At 39.9% G+C, this 20,221-nt stretch overlaps 1 protein-coding gene across 1 annotated transcript in view; it reads left to right on the top strand.

Moving 5' to 3' along the window:
• LOC148299589 (cholesterol transporter ABCA5-like) overlaps positions 1 to 20,221 on the top strand; it is a 42,054-nt gene that overhangs the window by 17,143 nt on the left and 4,690 nt on the right. The window contains exons 16-31 of the mRNA XM_088275920.1: positions 476 to 662; positions 1,475 to 1,649; positions 3,993 to 4,161; positions 5,350 to 5,704; positions 6,364 to 6,550; positions 7,280 to 7,396; positions 8,622 to 8,841; positions 9,882 to 9,969; positions 10,695 to 10,887; positions 12,190 to 12,357; positions 13,536 to 13,799; positions 14,629 to 14,789; positions 15,882 to 16,089; positions 16,893 to 16,984; positions 18,350 to 18,679; positions 19,492 to 19,676. Of these exons, the coding sequence (XP_088132046.1) occupies positions 476 to 662; positions 1,475 to 1,649; positions 3,993 to 4,161; positions 5,350 to 5,704; positions 6,364 to 6,550; positions 7,280 to 7,396; positions 8,622 to 8,841; positions 9,882 to 9,969; positions 10,695 to 10,887; positions 12,190 to 12,357; positions 13,536 to 13,799; positions 14,629 to 14,789; positions 15,882 to 16,089; positions 16,893 to 16,984; positions 18,350 to 18,679; positions 19,492 to 19,676 (3,099 nt within the window). The remainder of the gene's footprint in view (positions 1 to 475; positions 663 to 1,474; positions 1,650 to 3,992; positions 4,162 to 5,349; positions 5,705 to 6,363; positions 6,551 to 7,279; positions 7,397 to 8,621; positions 8,842 to 9,881; positions 9,970 to 10,694; positions 10,888 to 12,189; positions 12,358 to 13,535; positions 13,800 to 14,628; positions 14,790 to 15,881; positions 16,090 to 16,892; positions 16,985 to 18,349; positions 18,680 to 19,491; positions 19,677 to 20,221) is intronic.

The following is a 20,221-nucleotide window of genomic DNA, read 5'->3' as shown; positions in this document are numbered from 1 at the left end:
AATTTTGGTAGAGCGCGCGAGATGCCAAAAAACATTGTACAGATTGAAATTCGGCTTGCGATTACTTGTGATTAGTATATGACCCTAATAAGTATACTAATTAGGGTTTATGATGATGAAAAAAACTAACCGACAACGATGTGTAAAGATACGTTTGAACCAGACATAATTATACCGACATTGGACTACAAGAGTCCATTACAGTCCATACACATAGAGCCACTCTGCGAGAATACATTCAACTACCTCATTAAATAATATGAGAAAATCAGTTCAAAAATCGCCAAGGTGTCCATACCTGTTACACAAAGGTCCATTTTTTTACCCATATGTAGTACAACAAATCGGACAAAGGATTAAGTTTCTTAGGTTTTCTTGATAATAAGCACTTCTTCCTTTTTTTGGAACGTATTCCAGCATCAGTCATAAGGATCGACGCAATTGTCTCATAATGATGATCATTTTAATTTCGCAGGCATCTGCAGTTACGGGGTTTCCATGACAACTCTAGAAGAAGTATTTCTCCACTTGGAGGGGGAGGGGGAGGAGTCGGGCGGTCCCGTAGATGGACTCTCCCGGAAGCTGGTCAGAGCGCGCGCACTCTCCCGGTCTCTGTCTCTACAAAGCAAGAGTCCGAGCTATCAGGAGCTGCACGATAATAGGTTTGTTCAATTCCATCGGGTGCATCTTGTTTCTGAGCTCTTCGACTGCACTTTTTGATGCACACGACTGTAATAAACTGCACAGGGGTTTATCTCTTCTGCGGCGTTGATTCGGCGAAGGTCGAGATTGAATTGAGGAACAGGTGTGATATACGAATAAAACTCTAAGTAATATTCGGAAGTGTCCGCCACTAGAGACCGGTACTCGGCGGTAACTCCGATGCTCTTTGAGTTTTACTTCTGAGAGATTGGAACAGTGCTGGTTCCTTATTCTTAATTTATCATGCATTTACATTGAAACCTGTGTTTACGTCCCGGATTTAACATTTTTTTGTCAATTGCGTGTAATTTTTTCCATCCCGATATATTTTTGTACATTCATTACCCGCATTTACGTTTTTTTGTTCCCCAGTTTACTTCTAAAATATTCAGTCATTTGATTTTTTACTCGATCTGTAACACTTTTTTTTTACATTATTCGCGATCATCATTTACGTGCAGTTTTTAGGTTTTTTCATTAAGTCATTAAAATTTTTACAAAATGAACTGAAATTTTCCACGCTGTTTTCAATATCGCTAATTTAAACGTATAAACTCACTCCATATAGGTATAAAAAAATCTTATCTACATGATTTTCACAAAAAAAAATAATTTAAAATGTTTTTTTCTCAATATTCCATGAAAAAATAATGTCAGGCCCTTAAAAAAACGTAAAATGAGTGTTTCACTGCATTCCATTTCGTCACTTATTCATAATAATTTATTTGATAATGAAGTCCTTGTGATGTCGCTCACAACGTTCATGTTACAGGGACTTGGCGAACAACGTGACAAATGCAAACCGGGTTGCCCCCGTGGCAGCCGACCTGTTCCACCACCCCTCTGCGATGCCTCCCGTCTCTTCTGCGGTGGTGGGCCCCGCGCCCCCCATCCTCACCACCGGGATGGCCCTCCATACTACAGGCCACGGGATCGAACATGTCAAGGTAAACTGCTACGTATATATCTACCCTATCTCATTTTTTTTTTTTTTTTAAACATTTATTTGTAACTATATACATGTAATAAAATACCTACCTATAGATTTTATTAAAACATATAGTACCGACTCTCAATATTGTGACAGTCGGTAAAGCAGATCGCGCAAATCTACCACCAGATGTCGCCATGCGTCGCACTGAATAAACAAAATACTTCAGGTAGAAAAATATATTATATTGGGTGAATTGTATGTAATTTATAAAATATTAATTAAGAATAAACTTTTATTGTTGTTTCTTTGATTACAAAGCAACACATTGTTTATTTTATAATTATACACCCACTAATTTACAAAGAAGAATATTACCATGTTATATACATACATATAAATACATATACTGTATATATTTGTTTAAAATTTATAAACATATTTTTTTGCAGAAACCCACCAAGCCACCTTATGTGTCTTGTTGGTGGAGTTCTTTTTACATACAATTTACATCCTTTATTTTGCTTTTGTTCCATATTTTATTTTGACCTCCATCGGTAATATATTTTAAATGTTTGGAAAAATATATTGTATTCTACTCCCATATTTATTGTTAATTCTTGGGACGATCAAACCTTCGTTGTGGGTAAATCGTGTATCATGGTTGCGTATTAGAAGATTTTAATATTTTTTTTTCTATTTGTTGTTCAATAATGATACTCATCCACAATATTTCACTTACCATCCACTCTGAAATGATGCAATCACAAAATGATATGAATTAGCCAAGTTGGCCTAACGGGAATGGCGTTTACTTACATTCTCTTCTCCGTCTAACTCCTCTTTTACTGAGGGTTATGACCCTTGTCGAAGCAATAACTCTTCTCCAGTTATCTCTTGGCTGCGCTGCACGTAGCGCTCCAACCACCGAGGTGCCTGCTTCTTTCTTAACTTGATCGGTCCATCGTGTGGGGATCTTCTCTCTCCCTCTCTTCCCCTCCAGGCTACCCATCACAACCAGTTATTCCAGGCTTACCTCATTGCCTCGTGCAACATGTCCAGAGAACTCAAGAATCCGTCACTAGCCAGAGTCAAGCCATCTAAGTGTAACTCCTGACAAATGGACTCGTTGGTGCGTTTAGCTGTCCATGGGATTCGGAGCATGCGCCTACATATCTTGTTCTTCTTCTTCTTCTTCTCCTTTTTTTAGGACTAAGTCCTGTCATTCTCCGGTCCGCTCCTGGGAGGTGGAAGACCAGTTATCCCTCCATCGTTTAGGTGGTCTTCCTGGGGGTCTGATCCCGCTTACGTTGCTGTCCGCTGCTATCCTCACCACTCGATCCGAACTCTCTCTTCCCACATGATTTCTCCAGAAACGTCTTCTTTCTTCCATCGCACAACATCTTCAACATCGCAGATTTTTCTTATTTCTGAGTTTCTAACTCGGTCGGGAAGTATTAGGCCTGCAATGGGTTGTAGAGTCTTCATTTCCGATATCCTAAGAAGGCTTTTTGTTCTTCTGTCATATCTTGTTAAATAATAATAATAATAATAACCATATCCGCTCCCTAGGTGGAGCATATGGAGTCCACAAACTGTCTCCAGGCTTTTCTGTCGGCTGCCAGCTCCCTTGCATCCTCCCAAGTCAGATCCGCGTCGCGAAGTTCTGACGAGAACTGCCGACGAATTGTCAGCAATGGTCGTCCTGGGCGGCGCGAACCTGATGCCTTGTAAAAGAGGCAAGCTTGATTAAGGCTCTCAGGAGGCATGCGGAGTACGTGGCCAAGCCAACTGAATCGCCTTTTTTTGACGACAGTTGTGACCAAGATTTACTGCGTCCTACGCCTTATCTCTTCATTCCTCACAAAGTCAAACCACCGCACGCCTAAGATTCTCCGCAAACACCTGTTCTCAAAGCTTAGTACACGGCTGCTTTGGGCCCTTGTAAGGTGCCATGTTTCACAGCCGTATAAGAGAACAGGAGCAATGCAGGCATTGTATAGGCGGCATTTGGTTTTCATCGAGTATAAATCCGATCTCCAGACAGCCTTCATACTGTTGAATGCGGACCCAGCGAGTCCTAATCGCACTCCCAGTTCCTTTTGAAGGCTGCCATTTTCAGTCGCGTACACTCCCAAGTACTTGAAACTCTCGACCCTTTCGATGCGCTGGTTACTCAACGTCAAGGGTTGTTGGGCATCTAGGCATGAGCTGTTGCACAACACATGGGTTTTTGCAACATTTATCTTGTTAAAACTCAATAATAATATTTACCGGTTTCAAGGTTAACATTCACTTGTCTGCTTCAAAACCGGCCAGCAAAATAATAAGTATGTATTTTTACACATTCATAAAACAGGTTTCAGGGCAGTCCAGCAGCAGTCCGCCACCAGACCTCAGCCAAGTGCTGGACAGAGTGAAGGTCCGCCCCAACACTTGCCAGATCCTGAGGTCCCTCATATGGCTCCGGACCTTGCGCATGATAAGGGACCCCTACAAGCTCTACATGCTCATCATTTTACCAATAGGTAGGTACTTGTCTAGTTGTCCGTTTCTATTTTTCAAACGCCCAGTTCCATCACAACATTTTGGGTGTCAAAAAAATAGATGACGAAGAATATGGAAATCTGGGTATTTATAGGGTATATGACCTGGCATAGGCTGGTTAAGGTGATTACTTTATACACATGTAACATTCACCATTCTACCCATCATAACATTTTTGGTGTGTCGGAAACCTTGCTCACGAATCTGGGTTTTCTTCAATAAGGAGTTATTTTTACATTTTGACATCCCAACATAGATGAAGAAGAATACGGAAATCTGGGTATTTACAGGGTATATAACCTGGCATAGGCTGGTTAAGGTGATCACTTTACACATGTAACATTCACCATTCTACCATTCTACCCATCATAACATTTTTGGTGTGTCCGAAACCTTGCTCACGAATCTGGGTTTTCTTCAATGAGGAGTTATTTTTACATTTTGACATCCCAACATAGATGAAGAAGAATATAGAAGTCTGGATATTTACAGGGCTTATGACCGGTTACAGTCTGGTTTAAGTGATCACTTTGTGTCTGTCTTTCAATGTGTTCAGAGAAGATTTTGAATTCTACTTTAAATATATTGAGTACTACTTTGAATATATTTTTAAAAATTCATAAAATACGTACAATGTAACATCCAATTTGTTCTGTAAAATGTCCAATTTGATTTGTTAGGTGTCCAATTTGGTTTGTAAAATTTCCAAATTGAAGTGAAAAACCTGTATACGTACAATTGAATAGTAATGTCTCGGAATTTGATTGGATAGACGACGTGTACATACCAAAAAAACAGTGCAAAGGGTTAAATCATTGTTTGAATTTATTTATTTAATATACATGTACATATTAATTATCTGTATTTTGACTCTTTAGGCATAGCCTGTGTTGAGCCGAAATACTAACATGCTTATGTTTAATACAATTTATATATTTATTTTATTTTGTTAAAGAGAAATATTTGTGTTTTCCATTATTATCAAAAATACTTCAATTACATATTATTCCTGCGAGCCTAAGCCGCTCATTATTAGAAATAGGTATCAAATTGTGGTAGAGTGGGATTGAACCGAGAAACTCTGACTCAAGAGTCCGCGACACTAACCACGGGACCACAACCCGACACCTATTATTATCATTATTATTATTCTTTTGCTTTATTTCCAGTATTCGCCGTGATTGGTCTGTACATAAAATCGCACGAAGTGTCGTTCCTCAAGATGCATCCCCTGGTGCTGGACGGCAACACCTACACCAACAGGACCTCCATAGCCATCCACACCGCCGAGGAGGACTTCAACATCTCTCCCTTCGTTCAGATCCTCTCCGCCCTCGGGGCCGGCCCCATCGAGACTCGGTACAACGGGAGCTTTCCCGGCCTGCTGGGCATGTCCTCGCACATGGCAGCCTTCAACGTCAACATGCTCACTCCGGAGGACTTCATGGTGGTGGCCATGTACAACGACACCTTCACACACAGTCTACCGGTTATAGTCAACCTGCTGACGAATGCCTTGTTTAAGTAAGTGGTATTCTAATTTATTATTGTATTCTTTATTCTTTATTTATTATTGGACAACTAGACACACCAATGAGTCCATTCATCGGGAGTCACACTTAGATGGCTTGACTCTGGCCCGCGTCTGTACACGACGGATTCTTCAGTCCTTGGGACACGTTGCGCATGGTAATGAGGATAGCCTGGAATGACTGGTTGTGATCGGTAGCCTGGAGGGGGGGAAGAGAGGGAGAGGAAATCTTCCACACGATGGACCGATCAAGCTAAGACAACAGCAGGCACCTCGGTGGTTTGAGCGCTACGCGCAGCGCAGTCAAGGGATAACTGGAGGAAAGTCATTGCTTCTACAAGGGTCACAACTCTCAGTAATGAGGACTAAGACGGAGAAGAAGAATTTATTATTGGAGAATATCTTGTTACAAAGGTTGAATAGACAGTACAGACCTCAATAACTTTATCAACAATTTATTATCGTTTATTCACCGCGGGAATTGGACCTGGGACCTTCAACATGGTAGTTAAACGCACTGACTACTACACCACAGAGGTGTACCATTTTAGAATCTAATCTATACACATAAGCAGACAAAATATTGACCTTATGTTATAGATGAAAATATTTGGATTTTTTTAAATATTTTAAAATCAATTTGTGTGTTTAGGATGAGAATGCAGGATGCGGGCTTGGCGGAGAAGTGGCACCCCATCGAAGTGTCCTCACACCCGCTGCAGCAGACCGCACAGCCCGAGGAGTTCGATGTGGGCATCATATCCTGCGCACTCTTCATGGGGATGATATTTGTGCTGGTCCCGGTCAGTCTGGCTGTGGACATGGTCTACGATAGGGAGGTAATCCAACAAACTTCATTTTACTCGAATAAATCTAATTAAAATTAAAATGATGCAGTTCTCATCGCAGAATATGAAGATTATCTTCAAAGAATGCTTTAATAACTTTAAAATCATCACTAAAATATAATATGATATCCACAGATAAAATAAAAAGTCTTACAATAACTAGAAACTCAGTAAGATGCTGTGGAAAATCAAATAATTTAGCAGGTATTGGAGTTCAAGTATCTGGGAGTTGACATCAGTAGCACTACCAACCTCTTTGATAAGACTCTAAGACTGGTCTAAAAAGTGGCTACAATATCGGGGTGCCTAACAGAAAAAACCCGAAATAATAAGAATGGAATAATAGATGAATATTGAGAGTAAAACAAAGATACTTGTAATACCAATTGCCACATATAGGATAAAAACCAGTGCAGATACAGTGAGAACCAAATCTCTTCTAAGAACTTCAGAAATGAGGACATTGAGGTGCATAGCCGGAAACCCGTTAAGGGACCAAATAAGGAACACGGAAATTCGGAAAATGTGTGGTACAGAGGATATAGTCAGATAGGGAAGACAGCCATAGTAATGGTTTTTCAAATATATTGAGCACCAATATGTTTCCACGGGTTTTTTTGTAATTGGCAGTGAACTTTTGAAGCAGGGAAAAAATTCATGAATATATGTATACCTTAATTTACCTACTCTAATTTTGGGTAACATTTCAATATGTTTCAGATTAAGGCAAAGAACCAGCTTCGTGTGAATGGATTATCACTAAGTCTCTACTTTGCGACATATTTTGCAGTGTTAGCAGTAGTGATGCTCATTATAACTATAGCTTTAATTATTCTGGTAAGTTCAATACATCACCTCAATAATTACCCTTTTTTACAATCCATGTTTGAAAAGTATCCTACCTGATTCTTAAACTTATCTTATAAACTTATCTCTGGGAGTATTCTCCATCAAAATGTAGAGGGTTCATTTATATTTTATAAAGTGTTATTTTAAACATAAAGCATGAATTTCTTATGCATACATACTATCCATTGTTTTATTTTTATTCTTCTTCCGACCCTTATCATATAGAACAACAATAGATTTTTCATCTTAACACACTTAGGATGGGAAAGGTATTTCTACCCGTTTGGTCGAACATATAACATTTATATGAATATCATAATATTCGTAAAAAAACATGAAATAATTCCTTCTTTTCTGACTTTGAAGAAGATGGTGAAAATACTATTCCCGTCCTTAAACATCAATCGATTGTACTGGTATAAAAACCTTTCCGGTCCTTATCGTTAAGATGAAAAATATATACCAATCTCTTTGTTAACCTTTTAACCGCGTCAACTTTGTTCCTGAGAGACGCCCGTACGCGGCGGTATTTCACCGTTTTTAAAATGATTACTTTTATCATGTATTTAGTTAAGAAACGATTTATTTTCCTAAACAAAAACGTTCAATGGGATTCATTGTGCCTTTTTGGTACTCTATAATACACTTGTGTCACATTATTCTTGAAATATATCGTAATATAAACAAATAAGATTGTAACATAAATAAATCAAAGCACGCATCGTGTGTCACTCTTACCCACTGGTGATGCGTAGCGTCGAGAGTGAGACAGATATAGGGCATGATTATGGCACGGACTAATTACCGACCGCAAGAAAAATCAGGGATCTGTTATTTTATTTATCCTTGTGATGTTACAAATTATTAGTCAGATATTTCAACAGATGTCATGAGGCCAAGGATTTACGTATTATTTTATCCAAAGTTCCACACCATGAAAAAATCCCTCCAAGTTGAACTGAGGTTTGAAACTTGGAGCAAAGTAATAACACATACGGTTATGTCAGCCGCGTATGGGGCATGTTTTATGAAAACACATACGGTTATGCGAGCCGCGTGGATCCGGTTAAGGTCTAAACAATATGTACACAATTATCAAATCCCGTCGCCAGCAGTCTACAGGCGTAAAAAACACCCGTCCGAAATGTGTTAATACTCAATTTATGTTGGATTTTCTCCATAGCATCCTCAACATGTAATTGTTCCTTCCCAGATAATATTGAATGACATTCCTTCGATGCGCGAGCCTCCCGCATTGATAACACTAAGTGCGCTGTTGATACTGTACTGCCCGGCATCCATCCTATTCTCCACCAGCATATCCTACATATTCGACAGAATGGACTCTGCGCAGAGTATCCTGCCCAACATTGCCACATGGGTGGGAATGATTCCGTTTGTACTGGTTGCGGCGTTGGACATGTTTCGGTTAGGCAAGTCTCACATTCACTCACTACCAATTCACAATGGTGTTTAAACTCTCACAGAGTATGGACAAACCTTGTTGTCCTAACAAATTTAGTCAAAGGAGTGTGGACCAAATGTAGCATGGAAATGCTTATGAACTCTTTTCCCTCACTACTATACCAATGTTTTTTGCCATCTCAATTATCTCGATTATCCCCAATTATAGGCGTTATTTTTCATATTATTTTTTGACATCTCAACATAGATGAAAAAGCATATGAAAAATAACTCCTTATTGGAGATAATCCAGATTTGGACACACTCAAAATGTTGCAAACTATACCATTGATCATGGAGCGCATCTGGATGTGGCTCTAATGATCATGAGATCATTAGAGCCACAACAGAGTGGATACATTTTGTCCGCCTCCGTAGTGTAATGGTCAGCACGCTCGGCTACCGTTCTGGAGGTCCCGGGTTCGATTCCCAAGGGGGGTAAAATAAATATAAGTGATTTTTTCACTGTAATATTTATTCAATATTACCATGGACTGGTACCTGAAGCGGAGGGCTGATCACCTTTCCTTCATGTGTAAACGATCAAGATAACACTGCGTTTATATGACATAGTGCCCTATGCACCATTGGGGTGCGGATAAGGGTTTAAAAAAAAATGTACATCCAGTGGACGCAATCATTAAGACCCCCTTTATTTGTGTGTAGATGTTTTTTTATTTATTTAGTGTAAAGGAGACCACCTAAAAAATCTTTTTCTTCTGTAGTCTCATTCTTGTGGATTGGTTTGCAGCAACAAATGACACCTCCTTCACCATTTTGGTATATCATGTATCACCCTCTTCAGCCCCTCATATATTAAATAGCCCATATCCTCATACAAGTAGAAAAGATATTCACGGTGAAGGGATCCTCTGGCGTTAGTTCCATCGATCATTATAAAAAATACCCAATGTAAATTCCATTAGTCCGGAAGAGACATCCATATATTCTCTTGAAAAATTCCATTTGCTGACTGATGATATATGACTTATATTTTCTTTTTTTTTAGGTGGAGGTCTATCTTTTGGCCTGCATTGTGCTTTCTCCTTGATCAACACAATGTATATTCCCTATGCATTAGTCTACTATGTTGACCGGTAAGAAAATTCATGCAGAGTTATTTTATTGCAGTATGTTTGCTAGGGATCGAAAGATTGATAAACTTATAGGAAAGGAAAGCAAATGCTGGGAACATAGAGAGGACGGAGTCCTGGTACCAAACCTAATGTACAGAAGTGAAGCATAGAGCTGGCAAAAGAAGAATGTAACTAGACTGAATGCAGTCAAAATTCGATCACTTAGACGAATTTGCAAAGACGCCTTCTGAGGAGTTTTAAGTGGTTTCCTCCCAGCAATGGGCAAATGCTGAGAAGTTCCTGATTGGCCCACACTAGATTATTTTTCCTGTTCCCAACACAGATTCAAATAAAAACATATTTAATTAGCTAGAAGAAACAAAAATCCACTAAATGATCTATAAACCTTGTACATAATAAGCAAGGTAAATAATAAACGCAAATGTGGGGACTGACCAGAGTCATTTCGTCGTAACGTAACACGTTATGATGCGAGCATTCGTATAGTCAGTACAGCGTTCCGAGTGCTCCATCCGAAGTCGGATGCTCGCCGTGAATGTTACGTTACTTCGAAATGCTCCGGTCAGACCCCACCTCTAGTTATGTATAAATTGAACGGAACCATAAAATGTTTTTTCATAAGGAAAACACAGGAATGGTCAATCGAATTTGATTTTTGTACCGAGATATTGTGCGATCATCTATGTCATTTGACTACAAACGGAACTGTGACTTTCAATCTTCAGAGTCCACCTGATGTGCCGGCTAAGCGCGGCTTGCTCCCGGCTGACCCTGGCCGACTACGCCACTCGGGAGATCATGGTTCTAGTGGCAGGGACCATCCTCCACATTCCCTTCTGGTGCGTCATTCTCAAGTGGATTGATGCTTTCAAGTCTGGGAGCAAGTTCTCCGACATATTCACCGTTTGCAGAAAGAAGGTACCAAGTGTTTAATATCTTTTACCCACGCCTTACCTTTTGCTGATAGCGTTTATCTGGGTTTATGAATTACTTTGATTACATTGATTGTTGTCCGCCTCCGTAGTGTAATGGTCAGCACGCTCGGCCACCGTTCTGGAGGTCCCGGGTTTGATTCCCAAGGGGGGTAAAATAAATAAAAGTGATTTTTTCACTGTAATATTTATTCAACATTACCATGGACTGGTACCTGAAGCGGAGGGCTGATCACCTTTCCTTCATGTGTAAACGATCAAGATAACACTGCGTTAATATGACACAGTGCCCTTTGCACCATTGGGGTGCGGATAAGGGTTTTATTATTATTATTATTGATTGCAACACTCTCTGATGACACCACTCAATGATTCATAAGGGTGAAGACTGACCGGAGCATTTCGTCGTAACGTAACATGTTACGATGCGAGCATTCAGGCAGTCAGTACACCGAACCGAGCGATCGGTTGCTCGGTGATGCTCGCCGCGAGCGATGTTACGACGTTATGTTAATATGTGAAATGCTCCGGTCAGTCTCCACCTTAAGGCACTGCATTGGAAATATCATTATTTATATGACTGCAATAAGGTGTGCTTCAGATCCTTGTTTATCAACAGTTTGAAGTTTAATAAGTATAAAAGTGGAAAAAGTCACTTTTGTTTGACCCCTTCGCGAATTGACCAGATTACATAATAGTTTTATGTAATAATAAATGTGTTCTTCGGTCTTTGTATGTCTTTGAAAAAAATTCTTGCAAACGTTCTTGTTCAAAATCTTATGCTTTCTAAATTTTGTTCTACTGTATTTCAATTTCATACTAGTTTAGTAACCCTTCAATTCAAACCCTTATCCGCACCCCAATGGTGCATAGGGCACTGCATTATATAAACACAGTGTTATCTTGATCGTTAACACACAAAGGAAAGGTTATCGGCCCTCCGCTTCAGGTACTAGTCCAGGGTAATATTGAATAAATATTAGAGTGAAAAAATCACTTATATATATTTGACCCCCCCTGGGAATCGAACCCGGGACCTCCAGAACGGTAGCCGACCGTGCTGACTATTACACTACGGAGGCGGATAAACCCTTAGTGACCCGTAATTAATTTTTCAAAGGTGTCTCAACTTGATTATTATTATTATTATTATACACTGAGGAAGTGGACATATTGATGTGTGTCGTTGCTAGCCCCAAAAAATGCTGCCAGCATCTGAATGGCTGTGAAAGCCTAAAAGGTTTCTTTTGTTTTTGTTTTTGTTACTTTATCGTTTTGTATTTTCCAGAAAATAAGCGTGCTGTCTACTGAAGAGAGTGAAAACTCTGAGCTGGGGAGCGGGGCGGGCGGCGGAGAGGGGGGAGAGCACGAGGACGCGGATGTCAGGAGGGAGCGTCACAGGGTGGCAAGTCTGCTCAAGAGCCCCCCTCCGAATCCCCCCGTACTAATGGTGCATGTAAGTCCACTTGCTACACAGCTATTAGTCCATTTTTATCTTACCTGACCTGACCTAATCTTATCTATCTGCAGTCAAGCCACTAAAATAGAGGCTTTGAGGTTTATTCCTTTGAAAAAAATACCACTGAAATCCTACATGATTAATTCCCATATGGCTGATTCCCAACAGCTTAAAATATCCATATAGGTTTACCTCGATGGCTATAAACCCGACACATATTAATTGATTTAAAATGACTTTCAGTGTAAATTTTCGTAATTCTCAACAGCTATTGGCTAGTACTTATAAGCCAAACTAGAATACAAAATGCCAAACCTTCCTCTAGCGGAACGGAAGGCCTGTCAACAGTCCGGATTCTCCTGAGGAGTTTTACGTGGTTTCCTCCAAGCAATGAGCGAATGCTGAGAAGTTCCTGATTGGCCCACACTAGAATCTCTCCTGTTCCCAATCAATACAGATTAAATTAAAATATGATTTTAGCTACAAAAATTCATTTATTGATCTATAAACCTTGTATGTAATAAGCAAGGTTAAAAAAATAATAAATGCAACTCCCATCTAAAAAAAAGGTCTCCACATAGCTAAACCTTGGCAGCTCCAGCTTAAAACTCCATACGAATTCTTCTTCCTTGCTTCATCCCAACTTATCGTCATTGACTGGTAGGGCCAGCTCTCCTCGTCCTCAGGTTGTAGGTCCTTCTATCATATACAATGTCACCTAGGTCATGCCTTCGAATCAAGTTACCTTTCTGTAGCATCCATGAATTTTTTAGTCTTCCTATAGATGTCTTTAGATCTATGGCGATTACCTGGTTTACAATATGTTCAGGTTCCCTACATCATATGTGCCCATCTCAATTGTCTTTTCTTAATCAGTTATACCCAGGCTTCCACAAATGTGTGAACTCTTTATTCTATGACTGACCGGAGCCATTTCGTCTTAACATGCGAGCATTCAGATAGCCATCCATAGTTGGAGCGCTTGCCGCGAACAATGTTACGACGTTACGTTACGACGAAATGCTCTGGTCAGTCCCCTCCTTAAGGGACACTCCGGCTGCATTCGCACTTCAGCAGTTTCTAGTTGTCTAGAGTAGGTGTTGCACATTGTCTAGCATTCGGATTGATTGATTGATTTAAAACGACTTCCACTGCAAATGTAACAAACCTTCCAGAATCTCCGCAAGGAGTACAAGAGCAGCCTGAGCACTTGCTGCCGCCTGACGTCGGGGTGCTGCGGCCACTCGCCCGCGGAGGCGGCGGAGGAGGGCCCCCCGGGCTCGCCGGGCCCCCCTAGCCCCGCGCGGCAGGTGGCCGTGGCCTCGCTCTCGCTGGCCATCGAGCCTGGCGAAGTGTTCGGCCTGCTGGGCCACAACGGCGCCGGCAAGACCACCACCATGAAGATCATCACCGCCGAGGAGACACCCACCAATGGAACTGTAAGGGTTTTTCTTTAAGGTGTAAATTACAATAAAAAGTATCAAGAGGGAACTAGCGAGCTCAGTTGGAGCTCGTAAGGAACTCACGAGAGGTGGTATCATACATGATAAAAATAGTGAAGAACATTGGTAACATAAACCAAGCTAGGACACAAAATGCCGAACCCTCTTTCAGTGGCTTTTGGCCAAAAGTTTTGTGTCGTTTACATATCGTATATTCGGTAGCTTTATGCCGCCAATAGACAACCCTCCATTTCCATTCCATTCGTACAGAGCCCTACACATAATGCATACAAACAATTAAACAAAATCCTTTTGTTTTCGCCCTTGCATTCTCTACTAAATTTGGAATGGATCTTCAAGGTATGCTTGGCTACAATAGTTTAGATACTAGAAGGAATGTGTATTTTTTATCGATTGTTGCGCGGTATGATCGATAATTCTGAAATTATCCGGAGCATTGGTCTGTATGTTCCCGATAGTTACCTAAGACAGCGTCGGCATAGATTGTTTCACATTCCTATACACAGGAACAACCTGCCGATGGTTACGCCTGTAGGAAGAGCTACCGCTATGCTGAACAATATCATGCCATAAATTGATCTGTTCCATTTGTCTGAGGGGGTATTCCAAAGCGGGATTCTTCAACATCTTTAACAAGAGTGTTATTGCTTACTTTCAAATTTTTGATCATGTATATGCTTAAATTTTAGTTTATAATGTATATATCAATTACAAATTAATAAAGTGAATTTTTGCAAAAAAATCTTCAGCATCTTTAGCATACATCTCAGCACTAAAACAGTCAATGAATGATATGTGTTTGCAGGTGGTATTGGGTGGGCACAATGTGAGTGCACACAGCCAGGCTGCCTTCCAGATGTTGGGCTACTGTCCGCAGCACGATGCCTTGTGGAAGAACATCACTGTGCGTGAGCATCTGGAGTGCTATGCGGCCATTCGAGGCGTGCCCAGCCAGGATATTCCTCAGTATGATTACTTCACTATAAATCCATCATAAATTCCACTTAAGGATGCTAAGAATAGAAAAGTTATAGTATATGTTACTTTACCGCCTCCCTGGTGTAATGGTTAGCGTGTTTAGCTACCATGCTGGAGGTCTCGGGTTCGATTCCCATTTAATATTACCCTGGACTGGTTCCTGAAGCGCGGGAGTAATCACCTTGCCTTCATGTATTTTGCACCATTGGGTGCGGATCCTCATCTGAGCCCTCGTTAGAAGAATATGTAAGAATCGTAAACTTAAACCTAGAAATGTGACTAATAAGTAACTGTTACTTTTTCTTGATTAATATTTTTTTCTAGCTTTAGTTTTTGAATTTATTTCATATTGTAATTTTAGACGGATGGCTCCAAGCAATGAATTTATGAATTTACCCAAGATCATAACACGTAGGAACAATGCTGACCTTATTTTCCTGTATAAATTTTTTAATAATTATGTTGATTGCCCAGAGTTTTTATCACTCATCAATTTTAGAGTCCCGGGAGCACAGACCAGAAACAAAAATTTATTTAAAATCCCTAAAATGCACACCAAGTCCTACCAAAATTCATTTTTAAATCGAGCCTGCGATATGTGCAATGTAATGCTTAATGAAATAGACATCAATAATGTTTCTTTTAATATGTTTAAGAGGAATATTGTTGATGTGTATTTGACTAGTTGATAAAGAAAATTTCTATTATTTGATAAAAACATGTAATGTAAGTTTATATATAGTTATGCTTTTATGTACATGATAGTTTATTTTTATTTTTAGATTACTTGAGTGAAAACTTCTACTTGGAATGTTTTTCTTTTATTTTATTATATTATGTTATTTTTGTTAAATATTCTGTTGGTTTTCTAATAAATAAATAAAAATAAACTGTCAAATATTTTATAAGCTATAAAATCCAATATGCAACCAAATTTGTGCACTGATTGACATGATAAGGCCATCATCCTCTCCCTTTCTTCTCCTCCAGCTGCTACGGATCACGACCAGTACAGGCTATCATCATTACCACGCACGTGTCTAAAGAACAAATCTAATTAACTTATGTTCATTTATCCAGGATAGTGGACGTGTACCTGAGTGGGCTGCAGATAGTGGAGCACGGCTCGAAGCACGCGGACGAGTGCTCGGGGGGCACGCGCAGGAAACTGTCCTTCGCCATGGCCATGGTGGGGGCCCCCCGCCTGGTGCTGCTCGACGAGCCCTCCACTGGCATGGACCCGCGCAGCAAGCGCTTCCTGTGGGACACCATACTCGCCAGCTTCCAAGTAATCCAATTTAACTTATACTTTGTAAATATCAATATTATATATTAACCTTTTAACCGCGTTAACTTTGTTCCTAAGAGACGCCCGTGCGCGGCGGTATTTCGCTGTTTTTTAAATGATTACTTTTTTTTTATCATGTATTTAGTTAAGAAACAATTCACTTTCCTAAACAAAAACGTTCAATGGGATTCATTGTGCCTTTTTGGTACTCTATAATACACGTGTGTCACATTATTCTTGAAATATATCGTAACATAAATAAATCAAAGCACGCATCGTGTGTCTTTTCTTACCCACTGGCGATACGTAGCGTCGAGAGTGAGACAGATATAGGGCATGATTATGGCGCGGACTAATTACCGACCGCAAGAAAAATCAGGGATCTGTTCTTTTATTTATCCTTGTGATGTTACAAATTATTAGTCAGATATTTCAACAGATGTCATAAGGCCAAGGATTGACGTATTATTTTATCCAAAGTTCCACACCATGAAAAAATCCCTCTAAGTTAAACTGAGGTTCGAAACTTGGAGCAATGTAAAAACACAAACGCTTATGTCAGCCGCGTATGGGGCATGTTTTGTTAAAACACATACGGTTATGTGAGCCGCGTGGATCCGGTTAAGGGTGAAAAATACTTGAATTAAAGAAATGTTCATCTTTGAGATACCAAAATGCAATACCATACAATTCCAACTATTCAAGTTTGTATAATGTTTTTTCATATTTTAATGTAAGAGTACCATAGTTTTTTTTTTAAAGCTTAGATTTTTTATAGAACACATATTTTCTTTGATTTTCAGGGTAAAAAGGGAGCTATTCTCACTACACACTCCATGGAAGAGGCAGACGCGTTGTGCTCCAGAGTTGGGATCATGGTCAAGGGAGGGTTAAGGTAAATCCATTTATCATTTTATCTACATTCTCTATACAAAATCAGTCTGCGAATTAGAATTAATTGTATTATTTTACAACATTTTTTAGTTTGTCCAAATACTTTCACAAATCTGGATTATCTCCAATTGTGAGTTTGTTATTATGATAAAATAAAATTAAAAAATCATAAATGAATTGGTTAAATCAAAAGCTGAAATTAAATTAAAAATCGTGTTTTCAGGCGTTTCTCAAGTATGTGAATATAATCCAAGATTCGGACCTCGCATATAAATGAATAGTCTCTGCTTAATAAAAGCTTTCCTTATATGATCCTTTCCATAGATGGCTATTGTGAGCTCTCTTATATTGTGTTACGAGTTTGATCAATATATGTATCTAAAATATTCATGTTTTTGAGTAGCGTGGTTGTCAATCATGGGTGGAATTGGTGAATGTTACACTTGTGTAAAGTGGTCAGACTGCCATATTCTTCTTCATCTGTGTTGAGATGTCAAAAAATAGTGTTACAATCCGACCCAAACCGGCCGCGGCCTAGGTAAAATGATAAAAATGACCTTAAAAATGTGTTAATTTTCACATCGAAAACTTTTCAAATATGTGCATGTAACATAATTGAATGTAACGAATCATCAAAATCCGCTTCATCATCATCATCTTCTAAAGGCAGCGCCTTGTTGTGTCAGCCACTTGTCTCTGTCAGTCGCCATCCTCTTGAGCTGCGAATAGGAGGAGACGTCCATGAGCCGCTTCAAATCCTGGAAGTATGAAGTTCTTGGGCGGCCTCTTGTTCGTTTTCCCAAGATTCTTCCTTCGAAGATGTTGCTAAGAAAGGTGCTATGTCTAATTGAGTGCCCTATTAGCTTGGCCTTCCTCTTCAAAATATGATTTATAAGCTCTCTTCTTTCTTTTACGTCCTGCAACACCTTTTCGTTGGACTTCCTTACGACCCATGATGTTTTGGTCATCTTCCTCCAAACCCACATCTCAAATGCTTCAAGCCGGTCTTTTTCGTACGTAAAATGCACTTACGGCAAAATAATAAAACATGTTTTACAGTAGGTACATACTCACATACAATGCAGTGAACTACGAAACTAAACTTAAGCTTGGGTAAAAAATGTCTGTGATTGTCTTTTGTTTACCCGCTATTGTCGTTTTCCGGCCGCCAAATCTCGCAGAGGCTACAAAAGTAAAAGCTCGGTAGACGATGTTTCCTCCAGCTACTCTGCATACTTTAACCCTATTTCTAGGGCTTAGTGTTCTTCGCTGTGTGAAACTTTCCGCAGGGGCATTGCCCCGGTAGGTCAGATAACTCGAAAGGTCGGATAACCGAGACTCTACTGTATTTTATTTTGTCCCCCAGGTGCATAGGCTCCACCCAGCACCTGAAGAACCTGTACGGCGCGGGCTACACTCTGGAGATGAAGCTGTCGGCGCCCGCGCGCCGCCGCCAGCCCTCGGACGCGTCCACCTTCCCGGCGTCGCCGCGCGCGCCCGCCGCGCCCGCCGAGCCCGGCAGCCCCTCGCTCGGGGAGCGCAGCGAGGCGGAGGCGGAGGGGCCGCCCGACGGCGCGCCCGAGGAGGGCATCGAGGGCGCCGTGGACGCCAACATCCACACGCCGCTCGTCGGCTCGGGGAACGAGGACGGCGACTCTACTATACTGAGGAGAAACTCGCTCTCCATCCACTCTGGGTAAATTTTTTTTTTTTTTCAAACCCAATGGTGAATACATTTGGTTGGATACAGCTAATGTTAGCGAAGGGACTCAGGGTGAGGGGCATCGCTGCTGTGGAAAATAAAATGGAGGGAAAATATAGGAAGGAGGGTAGGACAAGCGGTCCTTATTATTTTGTGACTGTCTTGATCATTATTCTCATGTAAATGCTGCATTCAATATTAAATAAAACAAGTGTTTTTTACCTCATGAGTATTATATTGTTACGATTAGTTTTGAAAGCTACAGTTGCTTCCATCTACGAATTTGAATATAAACATATATCGAGTAGAAACAGAGTTTATATTCAAACCCATAGATAAAAGCTTCCGAAACTATTTGTAGCAATATAATACTCAAGTGAAAAGAAACAAGTGGTTTATTTATAATTGAATTATGATGAGACGTTATCACAAGATGTCCCTCATTTGGTGAGGATATGTCCAATTTTGAAAAGGGAGAGATTCAAATTAGAAACAGAATGTGCAAAAGAGGGTATTCAGTTGACGAAAATTGATGAGGCAATGGGACATAAGGATCTATCGGATTTGGTGGTGTCTTATTTGGAAAATGTGACAAGAATAAGACAAATAAATAAGTTATGTGACGGATCTTGAACGATTGATATAAACTGAATATCCTATAAATCCTTGTACATAATAGGCAAGGAAAAATTTCTATGGTAAGTAACAAATATAAAAAATTTAAAAAAGCATGTCTTACTGCAAAGTGAATTCCGAAACAATAAATTTGCTTTTAAAATGGCTCTCATACTATCAATTTTTTCCAGTGTTCCATCAGATGTAGAGAGCACCGTGCTGGACACGTGCGGTGGCGTGGCGGCGGCGCGACAGTTTGTACGGGAACTGTTTCCCGACGCCCGGCTGGAGGAGAGCTTCGCCGACCGCCTCGTGTTCAGTGTTCCCCAGCACGGAGTCACCTCTCTCGCGCGCTGTTTCGCCAAACTCGAAGCATGTAAGTTGAACACATACACAGTGGGACCTCGGTTTACGTCCTTAATCCACTCCAGATCATGAGACTTATACCAAATAGGACATATCGCTCACTCCTTTCAAGAACGTCATAAATCAAAAAACTTGATTTTTCAGAAGAATGTTTTTAAAGTTTAAAAATACAATACAATGTATTAAAAATAAATATCAAGCTACTTATTGAACTTTTTACTGTGCAACAGATCTTTTTTGGTAAAACCTGAAGGTTTTTTCTCCATTGGAAAAATATTTAGTATATTTAAAAAAATAACTAAACAATACCTTTTCTTCAAAATGCAAAAACAACACTTTCTGCCCTGTAGCGGGTAAATATTAAGTTAAAAATTTGCCTCTTTTGCTGGGATTTAGTACATTTTCTGAGCATTCTGAAAATATGCACAACTGAAAATTGACAATTTTTTACTTATTTATTTTTTTACAAAAATGTTAATAAAATTAGTATATAACCACTCACCGAATTTTTATTTATGATGTTCTTGCAAGGAGTGAGCGATATGTGCCCTTGAG

The sequence above is a fragment of the Brachycentrus maculatus genome, unplaced genomic scaffold (assembly GCF_059751285.1).
Source record: "Brachycentrus maculatus isolate JH-2025_06_01 unplaced genomic scaffold, ASM5975128v1 h1tg001057l, whole genome shotgun sequence".
Lineage (NCBI taxonomy): Eukaryota > Metazoa > Arthropoda > Insecta > Trichoptera > Brachycentridae > Brachycentrus > Brachycentrus maculatus.
Note: the sequence above shows the minus strand (reverse complement) of the source record. Positions and strands in the feature narration are given on the sequence as shown.